Source organism: Piliocolobus tephrosceles, chromosome 14 (genome assembly GCF_002776525.5).
Source record: "Piliocolobus tephrosceles isolate RC106 chromosome 14, ASM277652v3, whole genome shotgun sequence".
In the NCBI taxonomy this organism is placed as follows: domain Eukaryota; kingdom Metazoa; phylum Chordata; class Mammalia; order Primates; family Cercopithecidae; genus Piliocolobus; species Piliocolobus tephrosceles.
The window spans coordinates 79,496,274-79,516,972 of record NC_045447.1 but is presented as its reverse complement, the minus strand read 5'-3'; the positions used below and the strand labels follow the sequence as shown (position 1 = coordinate 79,516,972).

Genomic DNA, 20,699 nt, shown 5'->3' with positions numbered 1-20,699 from the left:
AAAAATAGAAAGAAAAATCAGCCATTTGACCCCACTCCTCAAAGAGCTTAGTAGCCCTGGAAACCAAAGTACCTCTTATTTGCTGTCCCTTCTCTGTGATTACAAAGAGAAAAGCCCAGAAATCAACTTTGGACCTCTTTGTATCATAAGGCCCTGTATACCTCAGACCAAAGTCAAACCTTAAATTTGAGGATCCTGAACCTCATGCAGGACATGCCTGTGCTCTCACACATGTAACATTCCGACACAGATGATATCTGCTCTCTTTCTCCCTCCCATTCTCCTTCCTTCCTTCTTCTTGTAAAAACCAGTTCTCAGAAAGGAATCCCAGAAGCAATGGTGGTTTAAAACTGGCAGGAGCTTTTGTATCAGTTCCCATTTTGCACATAAAGAAACTCAATCTCAGAGGGGTGAAGTGGGCCCCAAAGCCAACTGCCAATTAAAACTCCTTAAAGGTTTGATCAACTCATTTATCAGGTGTACTGACTGATATGTTCTCTGTCAAAGTCAAGTCCTAACAGAAACCATTGCCAAGAGTCAAAGAAGTGGATGGTGAAAATGGGAAGAGAATGGCAGCAGGCAGGGGAGGATGTTGTTTTAGCAGTAGGATAGCTGTTTGGATGTTTGATATTGCATGAACAGCTCCTTGATTCACCTGTCTCTGATTTAGGAGTAGTGGTCTCAACTGGTGGTGATCCTGCAAGGGGACATTTGGCAATGTCTGGAGGGCATTTGTGGTTGTCACAACTCTGGGGGGAAGATGTGACTAACATCTAGTAGGTAGAGACCAGGGATGCTGCTAAACATTCTACAGTGTACAGGATAGGTGCCTCACTGCTGCCGCCCCGCCTCCCCCCACCCAACAACACACATATGACCCCAAATAGCAATAGTTTTAAAAACTCTGGTTTCCTTTGAAGGGAAAGGAAGGGAGGAAAAAAGAACATTACCAAAAATTGGCTCTGGAGAAGTGTTCCACATAGAGCTGTTCATCAGAAAAAGGGGCCAAGTGGATGTCGCTGAATGTCGGGAACATCATTCCTAATAAGCAAAACACAACAGACCCAGAAGTCAGCTTCTATTGCTTTCTGATTGAAGGCTATACTCATCTGCCACCTGAGACCAATTCCATTCTTTTGCTTCAGTTATGACATGACAGGACAAAATATAATTTTGTCTCAATGCAAGTATACAAAATTAGGCAGAAGAGTAGAGGGGCTATAGAAAAGAGTATCAAAGCAAGTCACAAAGCAATACAATGATAAAAGCTTGCAGAGACTTCGGCAAGCCTTTCAACCTGGCAGGTGCCTTCTCAGTTACTGGCTTTTTTCCCCCTTTGTGTTTGTCCTGTGAATTCTGGATTGATTGATTGATTGACTGATTCTCTTATTTATTGTAGCAATAATTTAGCTTTAAAAACAATCAAAATCCCATCCTCCCATCACATTATTATTCTCATTCTCGGACTTTGTCCATGTAGAATCAGATGGACCACCTGTCTTCTTAGGTGCTTTTGGGATTTACATTTATATGGATGCTCGCCAATCTTCACGCTGGGAAATACACATTTGTGCTATTTCTTGGCATCCACAATCACTACAGGAAAGGTAGATTCTTCAGTGGGCAAATGAGCACCTAGATTGGCATGCCTGAAGTTGGGCCTTTCTGAGTAGGCAGACCTGATGATCAGCATTGTTACTCTTGCAATTTTAGGGAAAATCTTTTTATAGCCATTTATTAAATTGCACATGAAAGAAAGAGGGACTATTAACTATATTTCAGAAATAAGGCTGACTTAAGACACCAGAGACACTGTCATAAAAACAACAACAATAGCTAAAATTTCTCAGTTATGATGACCCTGTCATGTACTTTTCCAAGGGTTTCCCATGCATTAATTTATATAATTCTCATACCAAGATAAAGTGGGTTCTATTATTATGTCCATTTTATAAACAGGAAAACAGAGAAATTTAAGTTACTTGGTATCACAGAGTTAACAAATAGCAGAGCAAAATCCCGGGAGTGGAATCTCATCTGATAGTCAGTGCCCCATCCTTAAACTATGTGGCTTTCCATATCTGTTAAAACAGGTTATTTTATTTGGAGTATTTTCAGAAGTGGTCAGGGGCAAAGCATGATCATAACCTAATTCATATGTCCCCATCTAAATCTCAGGCATTGGTATCAAAACAATAATGATTGCTTGGTGGTTTTTCAATTTTGAGACGATAGAAGGATATTAAATAACCTCAGAGAAGTAATATGTATCACTGCTTGTGTAAACTTGGGAAGATTAGAGGATGATGTTATGAGCCTCAACCTAATAGGAATTCCAAGAATGTCTGATAAAATGGAGGGGAGAAAATTAAATGTAAAATATTTTGAAAATTCCAAGAACAGAAGAAAATCAGCCTCCTGATTAAACATATTCACTGAATCTCCAGCACAGGAACTTAAAAAAGATTCTCACTAGAACACTAAAATAAAGAGAAGATACTAAAAGCATCTAGAGGGGAAAACGTTGTTATTCTAAAGGAGCAGGAGTCAGAATGGCACTGACTTCTCAATAGCAAGATTTGCGGACAGAAACCAAACACAAAAACCAAAACACAAGCTTTAAAAATATTGATTAAAAATTGTTTTTAAGTTAAATTCTTGACCAAATAATAGCACAAGGACTTGATAAAAAGTAACTCCTCAAGCTCCTTTTCTGCAGAAGCTGGTAGAGAATATCCTTCGCTGAAATGACGTCGTAAATCAACAAAGAGGAAGACAAAAGGATGATGATGGCAAGTCAAAGTATGGCTGTCATGCAGTGGGGCTGGAGAACACTCAGTTCATGTTGCTAGAGAAGGCCAGAGGACTACTGAATAGAGGAGAAGAACAGAGGAACACATATTGATGGCATCTGTCAGATCTATTGGAGCGTAGAAACACTTAACCATGAATATATAAAAGCTAAGCTAATAAAAGAAACCAAGACAATTAACTCCGGGAAAAACAAAAGATTATATGAGAAAACATACATAAGTATACAGCCTCTACTCTACCATCTGACTCAGTATTCAACAATAGTTACATTACATCATAACACTGTAAACGTTGATTCTTGATTTAACCAAATAATGATCTAGGCCTATATTTCTTTATGCTAAATTCTGAGATCTGAAAAGCAACAGAATTTTATAAGTTTGCGGCAGCATCATTTGATGGCAAAACCTGACCTGAACTAACACGAGAGTTTATTTGTAGTCTTTATTTATTCCACTTGGTATCAATATTCTTATGTTTTGTTGCAGGAATATAATGTGTTTCATTACAGAGTGTTGCCTCAGATCCCACTGGGAGAATTAAGTAGTACATGGTATGTGATCATATTAACTTTCAAAAGTCCTTCAGATTCTGAATTCTGAAACATATCTGGCCCTAAGCGTTGGGATAAAGGAACTGAGGACCTATCTAAATACATTGAGAGGATGGGGGTGGGGTAGGTGCATCAGGAAGGAAGGAGCTACTATTCAGGAAAGCTGAATTCTCAAGCAGAGAGTGACGAGAATAGCAATGTAATCATCTTAGATAGGAATATGTAGGTAAATAATGGAAGAAACAACAGATAGAGTTGAGAGCGTTTGGCTTTGGGGAGCAGTCTGACGATAGAGGTGCGGCAGAAGGCTACTATTTTTCATTAAAAGCCTTTTTATTATTAATTGATGTTTTAAACTATGTGTTATTTTGATGGAATATATAAATAATTAGAAAAAAAATCAATCACCCTTCCCTGAGGAAGACATAGCCTAGAAAGCCAATAAAATCAGTATTCATTTCTACTTGCCTAGTTAAAGATATATAGCCCAGTATAAAATGTCATATTCATTTCAAATATCCAGGGAAGATACCTAGATATTATCTAAATACTGAGCTTAAGAGGGGCTCAGGTGATACATGTTAATTAACTACATAATAAATCTCATCATATAGAAGCACCTAACCATCTGAAAAAGTCCAAGAAAAAAAACCATACAAATTCTTCCTGGGGGCATTGAGGAGGAAATCCAAGCCACTTTGTACCTTCACTTTCATCTCCCACAGTTCAATTTTATCGCATACACACAAGGCTTCCAAGAGCATCCTGAGCTGTTTTACAGCAAGATTGCTAATGAAATTCTTGACATCAGGTATACTTTGCCTGAGCTTATTTATTTATTTATACATGAATTTTCTTTCAGTGCCTATTTCTGAATTTTGAAGCATGTAGGAAATTATAAACTTCAAACTTCACTTAAATGCATGTTGGTATGTATGAGTTGCACGGTTGTTCACTATTTTGTTTTCATTGAACATCTAGATAGGGAGCTACAACATTGGTAATTTAGATAAATACAACTGGGGTAAGGAGCTGAAATTCTCATAAGATGCAGCGTAAAATTGGCCAGTTATCACCCATGTCTTAATTGGCAACACCTGCTGTTGGAATGCATCTACTTTCTCTGGTGAAGAGTGGAAAGCCAGTGTGTGTGCCAAAGTCATGAGTGTAGGCTTCACGGTCAGATGGACGTAGGCTCAAATTCTTGGCCTGCCAATTGTTAGATGTTTGTTCTTGCCAAGTTACTTTTCCTCATTGAGTCTCAGTTTTCTCTTTATAAAATGGGATCATAACATTGCCCTCCGCTAACCCAGGTCTCAATCATACACTATTGACATTTTGGGCTGATAATTCTTTGATGTAGGGGACTGTCCTGTGCATCAAAGGATGCTTCACAGTATCTTTGCCCCTATTCACTAGATGCCCGTAGCCCAGCCCCTGCTGCCATTGTGACAACCAGTGTCTCCAGACATTGTCAAATGTCCCTGGGGAAGGTTGCAAAATTAGCTTCGAGGCTAACCCCCAAATAAATTGAAAACCTTCACCATTCAGACTTTATAAGGATTTTATAAAATAACTTATTCAAATTGCTTAGCACATGCAGTCGCTTGGAAAGCACAAAAAGCATATTGAATTTAATATTATCTTGACTATATGTAGTGATCACAGACAGAGAGAGAAATACAGTAGGGAAAAAAATTGTCAAAAAGAACAAGCAGACCCCAGAGAGTTCCTCACATTATAGAAGGCCAACACTTGAAAGGACATTAGAGATTATGTGTAATAATATCATTTTACAGATGAGGAAACCAAAGCCAAATGGTCAAGTGTTAGCCCAAGTTCATTAAGGAACGAAGGGATTAAACTAGGACAAAAAACACAAAACTCAGACTTGGCTCTCTATACCATGTTGAATACTGTGCAGCATACCTGTGTTCTTATGATTGGAGACTAGTTAATTTGTTACGGAAGAATGAGATGAGAAAAACAAATAATTGAGTATAATAGAAGTGCTTTTACAGAGAAGTCAGACTGTTTTTTAAACCAAGAATGGGCCAACTTACCATTTGATTTTAGCCATTTTTTGGAAAGAAGATAACTCTCTAGCATCCGTTCATTGAACAGCATGTATCCCATTGGTTCAGAAATGATCACATCTACAGCCTCAGGAAGTGAGATGTCTTCAATTTTTCCTGGAAACAATGATTTTGTCTGAAAGGTCATTGTTTTTCACTAGCATCTGAAAAAGATAAAATGGGGTGCCAGAACTGTTGTTATTCAGGATCTTATGAAAAATGAGTTTTATCCATTAAGGGCTGAGAATGTGACAGGAAGGAGAAAGAAGTAACATTTGTTTCTAGAAACACTTTTAAAGAAAAATAACTCATTTGTCTTACTACACAAAAATTGCATGTTTAATATATATAATTTTAGAAAAGATCCAGATATAAAACAAACAAAACACCTACAATCCTAATAATAACTATTAATATATTGATGCATTCTCTTCTAGACTCTACACAAATATACACATATATGTGTATGTATGCCAGTATGTGTGGTCTGTGTATGTGTGTGTAAATATATTTATATATATATTTATACATTTATATATATATTTATATATATATATATAGGGGGATTTTTTAAAATTCATGGCTTCAGTTTATTTCCTATTGTTCTACTTGCAATAGAGATGCCAAACAACTCCGTACAATGATCTTCCACAGATTAATTATCTTTTTTGTTTTGCTTAGTTTTGAGATAGGGTCTCAGTTTGTAGCCCAGAGTGGAGTGCAGTGGTGTGATCATGGCTCACTGCAGCCTTGACCTCCTGGGCTCCAGTGATCCTGCCACCTCAGCCTCCCAAATTGCTAGGATTACAGGTGTGAGCCACTGCACACAGGCCAATAATCTTGATCCTTATTAAATTTTTCCTTGGTCTTTTGATGTCAAAAATAAATACCATGATTACTGACCTTTCTTTAGGAGTACGTTTTTACAGTCATGTATTAATTTTCTTTGATGTCCTTTATATTTTATTTAATAAACTTAAACTCTTTCAAAAGAGGCACCCTGAAGAGAAATACATTTACTATGTTTCTAATGTATTTCTTCTGAATGCCAAATATGACAAGGTGATTGAATTATTATGTCTTTCTACTGCCTGAAAACATATTTTCTAATAAACATTTTATATTTGCCAGCATAAATACATACAGCACATTCCTTTCCAAGTTGTTCCTCTCTGAGACTTGTAGATTTTTGCTCATTGTATGTACAGCCTGTCAGAGTCCTTCCATTTTGTATTTTTGTAGCTTAATCCCTTTGCCCATCTTAAGTGCAACGTATTATGCACTTGTTATAATTCAGTGGCACCTTCTTAATTTCTGATCACTTCTTCAGATGGCTAGGATACCTTTCACATTAATCCTGTCTTCTAGGGTGCTGCTCACCAACACATGCTCTGTGAGCATTCAAAATGTCTTCGTTTTTTAAAATCAAGTAATCTCTAATCTATGGAGGAATAATAAAGAAAACTGTTTGAACATGTCATCCATTGTCAATATTCATCCATTGCCAACGACTCTTGGAATGCTATTCTGTCATCATTCCACACATAGAAGTCAAGTCCCTGGGAGTTCCACAGAGACAATGACTAAAGGTTCGAGCTTTTGGTGTCCTGCTTTTCTCTCTACATTCTTTCCAGGAGAATCAATTCTCCTGCACAGCTTTGACTGTGGCTCCATTGTGAATGACTATCCAAACTACATCTTTGGTTTTGTCCTCTCAGCTGAGTTTCAACAATAACTTGGACATTTTCACCAGTGAATTTTGCACCTCCTAAATAACAAGTAAACAGTAAAACTCAGCTGCTTCTTGAACATGAATCATTCCCTGAGTTTGTCTTTAAAATCTTTGTAAAATATTGCATTTCTATGATGCTGTTTTGGTCATCAATACCACAATTCCCAATGTCCTGGAGGTGTACTTAGTTCCCACAGGTAATTAGTTATTACATTTTCTTATCTCTACCTTTCAGATATATTTTATTTCGACCTTCTTCTGCCAGCACCAACTTGTCCAGTTCCTACTAGCTTCAAACATGGACTTAAAAAATGATATTTATATAATGAAAACATTGATGGCAGTAACTACTTCATAAGTTTGTTTGAGGATCAAACCAAATAAAATATATTAAGAGCTATGTAAGCATTAAAATTACTATATTATTCTTATTAAATAATACTTTGGGCCAGGTGTGGTGGTTCATGCCTGTAATCCCAGCACTTTGGGAAGCTGAGGTGGGCAGATCACTTGAGGTCAGGAGTTTGAGAGCAGCCTGGCTAACATGGTAAAACTCATTTCTACTACACATACAAAATAAGTTTAAAAAGTTAGTCGGACGTGGTGGAGCATGCCTGTAATCAGCTACTGAGGAGGCTGAGGTGGGAGGATCCCTTGAACTCAGGGGAGGGAGGTAGTAAGCTGAGACCGTGCCACTGCACTCCAGCCTAGGTGACAGAGTGAGACTCTGTCAAACAAAACAAAACAAACAACTTTTTTAAAAAAGAGAAATGCAAATAAACGAAAACATGAAAATTACTAGTATTCCAGATATAGGCAAGGTATGTTTTCAATCAGACATTGGAGTATATCTCAAATCTCAATGTAATAATACTTCATAATTTTTTCCCAGCAATATGTTTTAGATCAGTTTTCTGAACATTTTTACATCATGGCACACATTTTTAAAAATCAAGTAATTTTATGGTACACTTGGGTGAAAGAAGAGCCTGCTCGCATTTTGAGACATTTGAGTAGGGACTCTGGCCACGCTAGACCCTGACTACCTGCCATGAGGGCAAAGGACATCAAAATCTCAATACCCAGTAAACTGGTTGGGAAGCTCTGTTCTAGACATCTTTCCATGAATGGTTCTATAACATAAATTTATTGGCTATATAGTATTTAATAGATGTATTGATTTATTTGATATCTCCTATTATTGGATACTCAGGTTATTTCAAATTTCTATTAAAATAGTACATTGACAAATACTAATGCAATTAAATCTGAAAATATACTTTCTGCTATTTCCTTCAAAGTTAAAGGGTATGAAGCTGGTAAGGGTTTTTGATATACACTGCCCCACTGTTTACCAGAAAGGTGGTCCTTTTTCTAAGTTTCAAGCCCTCTCTAAATTCTGCTTATGAGGTTGTGTCCAGGTAACCTCAGTATATAAAATTGCCTCTTTCCATAGACTCCTCAACTTGCAACAGGTTGCTGGAAGGGGAGCTGTTCTCTAAGTGTTGGTGAAGGGCACAATATAGTAAGATACTCAGGTGAATACCTGTGAGGTAGGCCTTATATGCAGAATTTAGAGAGGATACCCCTAGACTCTTGAATCTTTAGGGAGAGCAGAGAAGTAATAAGGTTTCAGAGAGAGGATTTCATGAGCTGTCAGAAGTGCAATTTTGGGTCCACAGGAAATAATTTTAGGTCTCATTATTTTCACTGGCAAAGAAGGACATATCACATGCCTGGAAGGGAGCAAATAGGCCTGCCTTCAGGTCATTGTATCTTGTGATTTAATCTATTTTTGATCAGTTTCGCACAAGATCAGGAATCTGAAGATAAAAATTCTAGTTCTACCTTTATCACCAAAGAGCTATGTGACCTTGGGGAAGTCACTTAAAGTCTCTAAATTTTAGTTTCCCTTCTTGTAAAATTAGAGTTTAAAACTGGAGTTGTTTTGAGGCATCTTCTAGTTTGAATATTTTATGATTAGAAGAAAGCAAAATTGCTTGAAATATGTTCCAGGAGTCCATGAATACAAGGGCTTCCTGATCAAATAACTTAGAACTTCTTTGTAATACATATCCCTCTTACAAATTCAGAGTGCATCACCATATTAATAGCTTTGAGGAATTCTACAGAAAAGAAAACTCTTGGCTTGGTTAAATTAAAGACATCCAAACTTATTAGAATACTTTGCAGGTTTTTTTCACCACTGGATCTATATGCATGTCCCTAGATCAATCTTTAGGAAACAATGAAAATAATTATTTGATTATCCTAGGTTTCATTACAATTCCTTGATAAAGATATTGGAAAATAGGACATAAATTCAACCAGCAATCGCTCTAATACAGAAGGGCAGCTAAGTCTAGATGCATGACTGTTCTTTGAGTCAGTCTTGCTGCCTCCCCTCATTTTCGGTTTACAACATTCTCAGTATAGATTATTGTTGGGTAGCCTGTCATTTCATTGCCATTCTTCTAAAACTGTAACTCAGGACAGATATCCTTTCTAGGAATAACTGAACTTCACGATGCCCCTCCAAGTGCTAGAAAAGTCCGCTAACACAGGGCAAGGTTCTACAATCCACCACATTAATTGCTGCACAGGTTTACCCTGTGTGACCTGGTCCTTTTCTAAGAGCTCAGGATGGAGGGATATTCCAAATAAAGGCTCTTCTCAGACATCATCGAGGCCCAAGCAAACCCACATCATATTCTTGTTTTAATACTGTTTCCTTGTTATTAAATTGGGTTTCTAAAATCTATGTCAATAGTCCTATCACTTGTATTAGCTGCTTAAAACATACACATATACATACACATATGCATACACAAGCACGTACACATACACATACACACTTTAGGTGGTAGCAGCAGAATTCATCCTTTTAGGTACCAGGGTAAGTGCCAAGAGAGATCAGGGCAGTAATCCCACCTGGTATGCTGCTGTTCTTGTCTCATTTAGGAGGGTTTTCAATAACTTACATGTACTGTAGATGTGTTGTTTATTTATTCCTGTTCAGTTTAGAAGCTGAATTAGTCTTAGAGGCTGTACTATACAATATAGCACCTAATTATAGTCTGTCTCAAAGCATGAAAAAAGCAAGCATTTTGGAGGTGAAGGCCTCGGTTGCTAGTTTGGATCCTCCATTTACTAGCTGTGACCTGTGGCCAAGATGCATAATTTCCTGGGAGTACATTTCTTTACCTATAAAATGGGAATCATAATAGTACCTATTCTTCAGTGCTATTTCAAGGATCAAATCAAATGAGAAAGTGCAAAGGAATATATAAGTCAAAGAATATAGATGAAATAAAACAAGAATTTAAAGAAAAGATGATAAAGCAATAGAACTCAGATTAAAAGGAAGATTTGACTCAAGGAAACAAATTGAGAAGCAAAGTGACATAATTACAGAATAGCCATCAACCAGGTAGAGAATATATTACGTTCAAATATATGTAACTATTTTAGAAAATCATTTGGTATTATTCAGCAAAGTTAAAGATATACTTATGATTTGGAAATATCACCCCTCAGAAGCATACATTCTAAAAAAAATTTGAACATGTGTACTAGATAATATACACTAAAATATATATAATATTGATAGTAATAAAATAAAATGTTGAAACAAACTAGAAGTCATTAACAGGGAAATGAATGCATAAATGGTACTGTATCCATCCTATGAATATTATTTTTAACTTATTTTTTGAAAATTAGAGATGGGGTCTTGCTATGTTGCTCAGGCTAGTCTTGAACTCCTGGACTCAAATAATCCTCTCACCTCAGCCTCCCAAAGTATTGGGATTACAGGCATGAGCCACACACCCTGTCTATGAATATTATTTAACAGTGATAAAGAAATAACTAAAGGCACATATATTAATATAAATAAATTTCACAAACAGAATTTTAAGGAGAAAAAAGGTTGCTAAAGAATATATAGTATGATTTCTTTTATAAAAATGGTCAAACGTATTCAATAGTAAACTGTATTCATTACGGTATAATTTTTTAAAACTCTTATGCTAAAGATAAAACTTAAGATGTTAGTAACTTTGGGTAATGAACAGAGGAGCATGGAATCTAGGAGAGGTATTCATATATAGGAATTTTAATATATAGTAATATTATTCTAGTTCTTAGGCTGGGTTGTAGAGATATGAGAATTCATTTAGTTATTATTCTTTGTTCCTTATATTTAGACTCATTTCCTCGGTGTATGAATATTTGAACATTTTAAACTATGCTGTTAATAGAAAAGTTTGAGATAATCCTAAGAAGTGCAGATTTTAAAAAAGCAAACTGATTTCTGTAACAAGAAATTAACCGACAAAAATGTAGATTAAAATGAGGTAGCATAATGTCTCAGAATGACAGAAAAATAGAATAGAAAACTAACTCAGTATATTAAAAGAAAGTTTTACTAAAATAAAAAAGCAATTTGCTGATAGAAAAAACACGTACGGGTCATAGGAACATTTCAGACAGTAATGTTCCTATGCATTACAAAACATACAAAATATGCAAAAATATATTCTGCTAAAGATTTTGGGTTTAAGGAATAAAGAATGAATTCCTTGAGCACCCAGGCAGAAAAACAAATCACCTAAAAACTGAAAAAATAAAAATCAGGCTGTCATTAACCTCTTCTATGAAAGCAATAAAACAATGTTTACAATACTTAGAAAAAACAAGTGTGGCCAAAAGATTAAATCCAGAGAAGGTGTTATTCACCTATAAAGATAATAAATGGACATTGTCAACATGAAAGAACTCAGGACATGTGGCACACATGAGACCTCCTTTAAAAAATGCTGAACCAGGGGGTGGAGCAAGATGGCCGAATAGGAACAGCTCCAGTCTCCAACTCCCCGCGCGAGCGACATAGAAGACCAGTGATTTCTGCATTTTCAATGGAGGTACTGGGGTCATCTCACTGGGGAGTGCCGGACAATTGGTGCTGGTCAGCTGCTGCAGCCCGACCAGCGAGAGCTGAAGCAGGGCGAGGCATTGCCTCACCTGGGAAGCGCAAGGGGGAAGGGAGTCCCTTTTCCTAGCCAGGCGAACTGAGACACACAACACCTGGAAAATCGGGTAATTCCCATCCCAAAACTGCGCTTTAAGGAAATGGGCACACCAGGAGACTATACCCACACCTGGCCAGGAGGGTCCCACGGCCAAGGAGTCTCCCTCATTGCTAGCACAGCAGTCTGTGATCTAACCACAAGGCAGCAGTGAGGCTGGGGGAGGGGTGCCCGCCATTGCTGAGGCTTAAGTAGGTAAACAAAACCGCTGGGAAGCTCAAACTGGGTGGAGCTCACAGCAGCTCAAGGAAACCTGCCTGTCTCTGTAGACTCCACCTCTGGGGACAGGGCACAGCTGAAAAAACAACAGGGGAAGCAGCAGAGGCCTGTGCAGACAGGAACAACTATGTCTGACAGCTTTGAAAAGAGCAGTGGATCTCCCAACACGGAGGTTGAGATCTGAGAACGGACAGACTGCCTGCTCAAGTGGGTCCCTGACCCCTGAGTAGCCTAACTGGGAGACATCCCCCACTAGGGGCAGTCTGACACCCCACACCTCGCAGGAAGCTCCAAAGTAAGAATCACACAGGTACACTCGCTGTTCAGCAATATTGTATCTTCTGCAACCTCTGCTGCTGATACCCAGGCAAACAGGGTCTGGAGTGGACCTCAAGCAATCTCCAACAGACCTACAGCTGAGAGTCCTGACTATTAGAAGGAAAACTATCAAACAGGAAGAACACCTATACCAAAACACCATCAGTATGTCACCATCATCAAAGACCAGAAGCAGATAAAACCACAAAGATGGGGAAGAAGCAGGGCAGAAAAGCTGGAAATTCAAAAAATAAGAGCGCATCTCCCCCTGCAAAGGAGCGCAGCTCATCGCCAGCAACGGATCAAAGCTGGTCAGAGAATGACTTTGATGAGATGAGAGAAGAAGGCTTCAGTCCATCAAACCTCTCAGAGCTAAAGGAGGAATTATGTACCCAGCGCAAAGAAACTAAAAATCTTGAAAAAAGAGTGGAAGAATTGATAGCTGGAATAATTAATGCAGAGAAGGTCATAAATGAAATGACAGAGATGAAAACCATGACATGAGAAATATGTGACAAATCCACAAGCTTCAGTAACCGACTTGATCAACTGGAAGAAAGAGTATCAGCGATTGAGGATCAAATGAATGAAATGAAGTGAGAAGAGAAACCAAAAGAAAAAAGAAGAAAAAGAAATGAACAAAGCCTGCAAGAAGTATGGGATTATGTAAAAAGACCAAATCTACGTCTGATTGGGGTGCCTGAAAGTGAGAGGGAAAATGGAACCAAGTTGGAAAACACTCTTCAGGATATCATCCAGGAGAACTTCCCCAACCTAGCAAGGCAGGCCAACATTCAAATTCAGGAAATACAGAGAACGCCACAAAGATACTCCTCAAGAAGAGCAACTCCAAGACACATAATTGCCAGATTCACCAAAGTTGAAATGAAGGAAAACATCTTAAGGGCAGCCAGAGAGAAAGGTCAGGTTACCCACAAAGGGAAGCCCATCAGACTAACAGCAGACCTCTCGGCAGAAACTCTACAAGCCAGAAGAGAGTGGGGGCCAATATTCAACATTCTTAAAGAAAAGAATTTTAAACCCAGAATTTCATCAGTGAAGGAGAAATAAAATCCTTTACAGATAAGCAAATGTTTAGAGATTTTGTCACCACGAGGCCTGCCTTACAAGAGACCCTGAAGGAAGCCCTAAACATGGAAATGAACAACCAGTACCAGCCATTGCAAAAACATGCCAAAATGTAAAGACCATCGAGGCTAGGAAGAAACTGCATCAACTAACGAGCAAAATAACCAGTTAATATCATAATGGCAGGATCAAGTTCACACATAACAATATTAACCTTAAATGTTAATGGACTAAATGCTCCAATTAAAAGACACAGACTGGCAAACTGGATAAAGAGTCAAGACCCATCAGTCTGCTGTCTTCAGGAGACCCATCTCACATGCAGAGACATACATAGGCTCAAAATAAAGGGATGGAGGAATATCTACCAAGCAAATGGAGAACAAAAAAGCAGGGGTTGCAATACTAGTCTCTGATAAAATAGACTTTAAACCAACAAAGATCAAAAGAGACAAAGAAGGCCATTACATAATGGTAAAGGGATCAATTCAACAGGAAGAGCTAACTATCCTAAATATATATGCACCCAATACAGGAACACCCAGATTCATAAAGCAAGTCCTTAGAGACTTACAAAGAGACTTAGACTCCCATACAATAATAATGGGAGACTTCAACACTCCACTGTCAACATTAGACAGATCAACGAGACAGAAAGTTAACAAGGATATCCAGGAATTGAACTCATCTCTGCACCAAGCGGATCTAATAGACATCTATTGAACTCTCCACCCCAAATCAACAGAATATACATTCTTCTCAGCACCACATCGCACTTATTCCAAAATTGACCACATAATTGGAAGTAAAGCACTCCTCAGCAAATGTAAAAGAACAGAAATTATAACAAACTGTCTCTCAGACCACAGTGCAATCAAACTAGAACTCAGGACTAAGAAACTCAATCAAAACCGCTCAACTACATGGAAACTGAACAACCTGCTCCTGAATGACTACTGGGTACATAATGAAATGAAGGCAGAAATAAAGATGTTCTTTGAAACCAATGAGAACAAGGATACAACATACCAGAAACTCTGGGACACATTTAAAGCAGTGTGTAGAGGGAAATTTATAGCACTAAATGCCCACAAGAGAAAGCTGGAAAGATCTAAAATTGACACTCTAACATCACAATTAAAAGAACTAGAGAGGCAAGAGCAAACACATTCAAAAGCTAGCAGAAGGCAAGAAATAACTAAGATCAGAGCAGAATTGAAGGAGATAGAGACACAAAAAACCCTCCAAAAAATCAATGAATCCAGAAATTGGTTTTTTGAAAAGATCAACAAAATTGACAGACCGCTAGCAAGACTAATAAAGAAGAAAAGAGAGAAGAATCAAATAGACGCAATTAAAAATGATAAAGGGGATATCACCACCGACCCCACAGAAATACAAACTACCATCAGAGAATACTATAAACACCTCTAAGCAAATAAACTAGAAAATCTAGAAGAAATGGATAATTTCCTGGACACTTACACTCTTCCAAGACTAAACCAGGAAGAAGTTGAATCCCTGAATAGACCAATAGCAGGCTCTGAAATTGAGGCAATAATTAATAGCCTACCAACCAAAAAAAGTCCAGGACCAGATGGATTCAGAGCTGAATTCTACCAGAGGTACAAAGAGGAGCTGGTACCATTCCTTCTGAAACTATTCCAATCAATAGAAAAAGAGGGAATCCTCCCTAACTCATTTTATGAGGCCAACATCATCCTGATACCAAAGCCTGGCAGAGACACAACAAAAAAAGAAAATTTTAGACCAATATCCCGGATGAACATCGACGCAAAAATCCTCAATAAAATAGTGGCAAACCAGATTCAGCAGCACATCAAAAAGCTTATCCACCATGATCAAGTGGGCTTCATCCCTGGGATGCAAGGCTGGTTCAACATTCACAAATCAATAAACGTAATCCAGCATATAAACAGAACCAAAGACAAGAACCACATGATTATCTCAATAGATGCAGAAAAGGCTTTTGACAAAATTCAACAGCCCTTCATGCTAAAAACGCTCAATAAATTCGGTATTGATGGAACGTACCTCAAAATAATAAGAGCTATTTATGACAAACCCACAGCCAATATCATACTGAATGGGCAAAAACTGGAAAAATTCCCTTTGAAAACTGGCACAAGACAGGGATGCCCTCTCTCACCACTCCTATTCAACACAGTGTTGGAAGTTCTGGCTAGGGCAATCAGGCAAGAGAAAGAAATCAAGGGTATCCAGTTAGGAAAAGAAGAAGTCAAATTGTCCCTGTTTGCAGATGACATGATTGTATATTTAGAAAACCCCATTGTCTCAGCCCAAAATCTCCTTAAGCTGATAAACAACTTCAGCAAAGTCTCAGGATACAAAATTAATGTGCAAAAATCACAAGCATTCTTATACACCAGTAACAGACAAACAGAGAGCCAAATCAGGAATGAACTTCCATTCACAATTGCTTCAGAGAGAATAAAATACCTAGGAATCCAACTTACAAGGGATGTAAAGGACCTCTTCAAGGAGAGCTACAAACCACTGCTCAGTCAAATAAAAGAGGACACTAACAAATGGAAGAACATACCATGCTCATGGATAGGAAGAATCAATATTGTGAAAATGGCCATACTGCCCAAAGTTATTTATAGATTCAATGCCATCCCCATCAAGCTACCAATGAGTTTCTTCACAGAATTGGAAAAAACGGCTTTAAAGTTCATATGGAACCAAAAAAGAGCCCACATTGCCAAGACAATCCTAAGTCAAAAGAACAAAAGCTGGAGGCGTCACGCTACCTGACTTCAAACTATACTACAAGGCTACAGTAACCAAAACAGCATGGTACTGGTACCAAAACAGAGATATAGACCAATGGAACAGAACAGAGTCCTCAGAAATAATACCACACATCTACAGCCATCTGATCTTTGACAAACCTGAGAGAAACAAGAAATGGGGAAAGGACTCCCTATTCAATAAATGGTGCTAGGAAAATTGGCTAGCCATAAGTAGAAAGCTGAAACTGGATCCTTTCCTTACTCCTTATACGAAAATTAATTCAAGATGGATTAGAGACTTAAATGTTAGACCTAATACCATAAAAACCCTAGAAGAAAACCTAGGTAGTACCATTCAGGACATAGGCATGGGCAAGGACTTCATGTCTGAAACACCAAAAGCAACATCAGCAAAAGCCAAAATTGACAAATGGGATATGATTAAACTAAAGAGCTTCTGCACAGCAAGAGAAACTACCATCAGAGTGAACAGGCAACCTACAGAATGGGAGAAAATTTTTGCAATCTACTCATATGACAAAGGGCTAATATCCAGAACCTACAATGAACTCAAACAAATTTACAAGAAAAAAACAAACAACCCCATCAAAAAGTGGGCAAAGGATATGAACAGACATTTCTCAAAAGAAGACATTCATACAGCCAACAGACACATGAAAAAATGCTCATCATCACTGACCATCAGAGAAATGCAAATCAAAACCACAATGAGATACCATCTCACACCAGTTAGAATGGCAATAATTAAAAAGTCAGGAAACAACAGGTGCTGGAGAGGATGTGGGGAAATAGGAACACTTTTACACTGTTGGTGGGATTGTAAACTAGTTCAACCATTATGGAAAACAGTATGGAGATTCCTCAAGGATCTAGATCTAGATGTACCATATGACCCAGCCATCCCACTACTGGGTATATACCCAAAGGATTATAAATCATGCTGCTATAAAGACACATGCACATGTATGTTTATTGCGGCACTATTCACAATAGCAAAGTCTTGGAATCAACCCAAATGTCCATCTGTGACAGACTGGATTAAGAAGATGTGGCACATATACACCATGGAATATTATGCAGCCATAAAAAAGGATGAGTTTGCGTCCTTTGTAGGGACATGGATGCAGCTGGAAACCATCATTCTTAGCAAACTATCACAAGAAGAGAAAACCAAACACCGCATGTTCTCACTCATAGGCGGGAACTTAACAATGACATCACTTGGACTCGGGAAGGGGTACATCACACATCGGGGCCTATCATGGGGAGAGGGGAGGGGGGAGGGATTGCATTGGGAGTTATACCTGATATAAATGACGAATTGATGGGTGCTGATGAGTTGATGGGTGCAGCACACCAACATGGCACAAGTATACATATGTAACACACCTGCACATTATGCACATGTACCCTAGAACTTAAAGTATAATAATAAAAAATAAATTTAAAAAATGCTGAACCAAAGTGGCAAAAAAATCTGCATAAATAGAGATGAATCTAAAGAAATTAGTATTAAAGAAGCTATAATTTAAAAACCAATGGTTATAAATTAACCCATCAAATTATAGAACAAATACTAAACAATTACATGGAGTTTTGTTATATTTGGTCACATTTCAATGGGAATTACCTTACACTTTGACAATATAAAAATAATATAGAGCTAACAAAGGCGAGAGGAAGAAGGGAAAGATATGAGTGTTCATGACTTCATCTCTTTCATAGAAAAGAACATTTTTATCATAAAGAGAGAAAAAAATTCAAATTTCCTAATGTTTTCCATAACTTTAGAGGAATGCTTTAGAAAGTGATTTCACTTATAGTGAAGAAGCATTTATTTAAAGTTTAGCAATTTCTCTTCTTTTATCTCGGTTTGCTTTCCTTCTGTTAAATTTCCTATAAGTACTTTTCTCTATCTGTTCTTCTCTATGTTTGCATTAGAAATGTCTGCAATACTGTTCACACATATTAATAATGATTATGGTGTACATTTTTCTTTATTAAATTTCTGAATTGCTTACTTTCTTTATAATATTATTTTATGAAAATAGCAAAATTATTTTTCTTTAAAAAATATTAGTAAAAGCAGAGGTCTAAGCAAATGTATCTACTTCCTCTCTTTTCTTATATTGCACAGCAATGTAGGAAATGTTATAAATCAGAAGAAAACCTTAATACGCATGTATATTTATAAAGCTAGCATAGGAAGATAAATTTTGAGGGAACTCTAAAAGACAGAAAGCAGACTGAATTGGATTGATGGAAAACACCAGAACATATTATTCTTAACCCCTACATATCAGAGCTAAGAAAGATTCCCTGTAAAGGAGTTTGGGAGTAAAATGGAAATTTTGAATCATCAAATTCCAGGAACAGAAGAAGCCCTCAGGGCTATCACTGAGGCTGGCATGTTCCACTTCCCTCACCGTGGGTCTTTGGAGTATGAGAGGTTAATATCGCCGGGTTTTGTCCCCTGGCTAAAGCTCTTGACACTGTTTTTTGATGAAATGCCTCAGAAAAGATCTTAGGATACTGAAGCCAGAAACGTTAACAGAGTAAAGCTTGGGATAACTTTAGAGTCTAGCTTCAGACTCTGAGAGAAGAAAACTATCGAACAGCACCACCTAAAGTTTCAGTCCTGTGAACAAAACTCTTATTTGGTGAATTGTCAAAGCTTAAGGCTAAGATAGCAATAGAGAAGGTAAATTTGAGAAAATCTGAGAATGTAGCAACCGAAACCATAAAAGAAACAGTCAAGTTGACATGTACATGATAGATAAATAATATTAAAAAACAATTCCCAGAAATCAAGAAAGATACTAGTCTTTAGATGGAAAGGGCCCACTAAATATGAAGCAGAAAGGATAAAGCTCCTTAGTCCACATCTAAATATATCATGGCAAAACTGGACAACCCTGGAGATCAGAAGAAAAGTCTTCAAATCTTTCACGGTTAAAAAAAGTTACACTAGCTTTGGGTGAACAAAAACCGCACTGATCCAGAAAGCTCATCAGCATCTCAGGATATTAGCAGATAATGAAGCAACTTCTGAAGGAAAATGATTTTGAGGTTTGAATTCTATACCCAGTCAAAAATTTGTAAATCATAAAGGAATATAAAACATTTTCACACATGAAAAACCTCAAAGATTTTAAAATCATATATGACAAATGACAACATACAAGGAAACATATAAGGAAAAGAGAAATATAAAAGAAACAGTGGTAACCAGACTATGAAGGGAAAGAAGGGATGCAATCTGAGAGGAAAAAGGTTTATCTGTTTTTGATATGCAGAACTTTTTTCTTTTTCTTTTTTTTTTTTTTCTTTTTTGAGACAGAGTCCCGCTCTGTCACCCCAGGCTGGAGTGCAGTGGCACAATCTTGGCTTACTGCAGCCTCCGCCTCCTGTTTTCAAGCAATTCTCCTGCCTCGGCCTCTGAGTAGTTGGGACTACAGGCGTGCATCACTATACCCAGCTAATTTTTATATTTTTCGTAGAGATGGGGTTTCAGCTTGTTGGCCAGGCTGGTCTTGAACTCCTGACCTCAAGATCAGTTTGCTTCAGCCTCCCAAAGTGTTGGGATTACAGGCGTGAGCCACGGCGCCCAGCTCTAGAACATTCCTCTTGGAGTGGCAAGAGTTCAGTAACAAAAGGATCACATTTCCTTTTCTATGGGTCCAAGGAATCAACTTGGCTCCATAGTGAAGAGATTTATGTAATCATTATACTTAAAATGACTTTTTAGGGACTTAGATTTTCAGAAGCAATCTACAGACAAAGCATCAAAGACAATGATATATTCCATATCTTAACAACCTAGAAATAATATAACCAAACAAAATTGGGAGTCACACCAGAAGAGGGAAGTTTCTCTTTTGGGAGTCAACAATATATCTAAAGTTGGTAATTCAGAAAACAGAAATACATACATTATGCCATAAAGTCATAGTAATCAATGGAAGAACTAAAAAGACATAAACTCAGAATGGTTAACACTGGAGAATGTAG

At 37.6% G+C, this 20,699-nt stretch overlaps 1 protein-coding gene across 1 annotated transcript in view; it reads right to left on the bottom strand.

The window, feature by feature from the left end:
- The window catches only part of LOC111543248 (histone-arginine methyltransferase CARM1-like), a 195,929-nt gene that overhangs the window by 36,081 nt on the left and 139,149 nt on the right, over positions 1-20,699 (bottom strand). Inside the window, 3 exon segments of the mRNA XM_023213107.1 lie at positions 951-1,041; positions 5,431-5,564; positions 5,566-5,606. Of these exon segments, the coding sequence (XP_023068875.1) occupies positions 951-1,041; positions 5,431-5,564; positions 5,566-5,606 (266 nt within the window).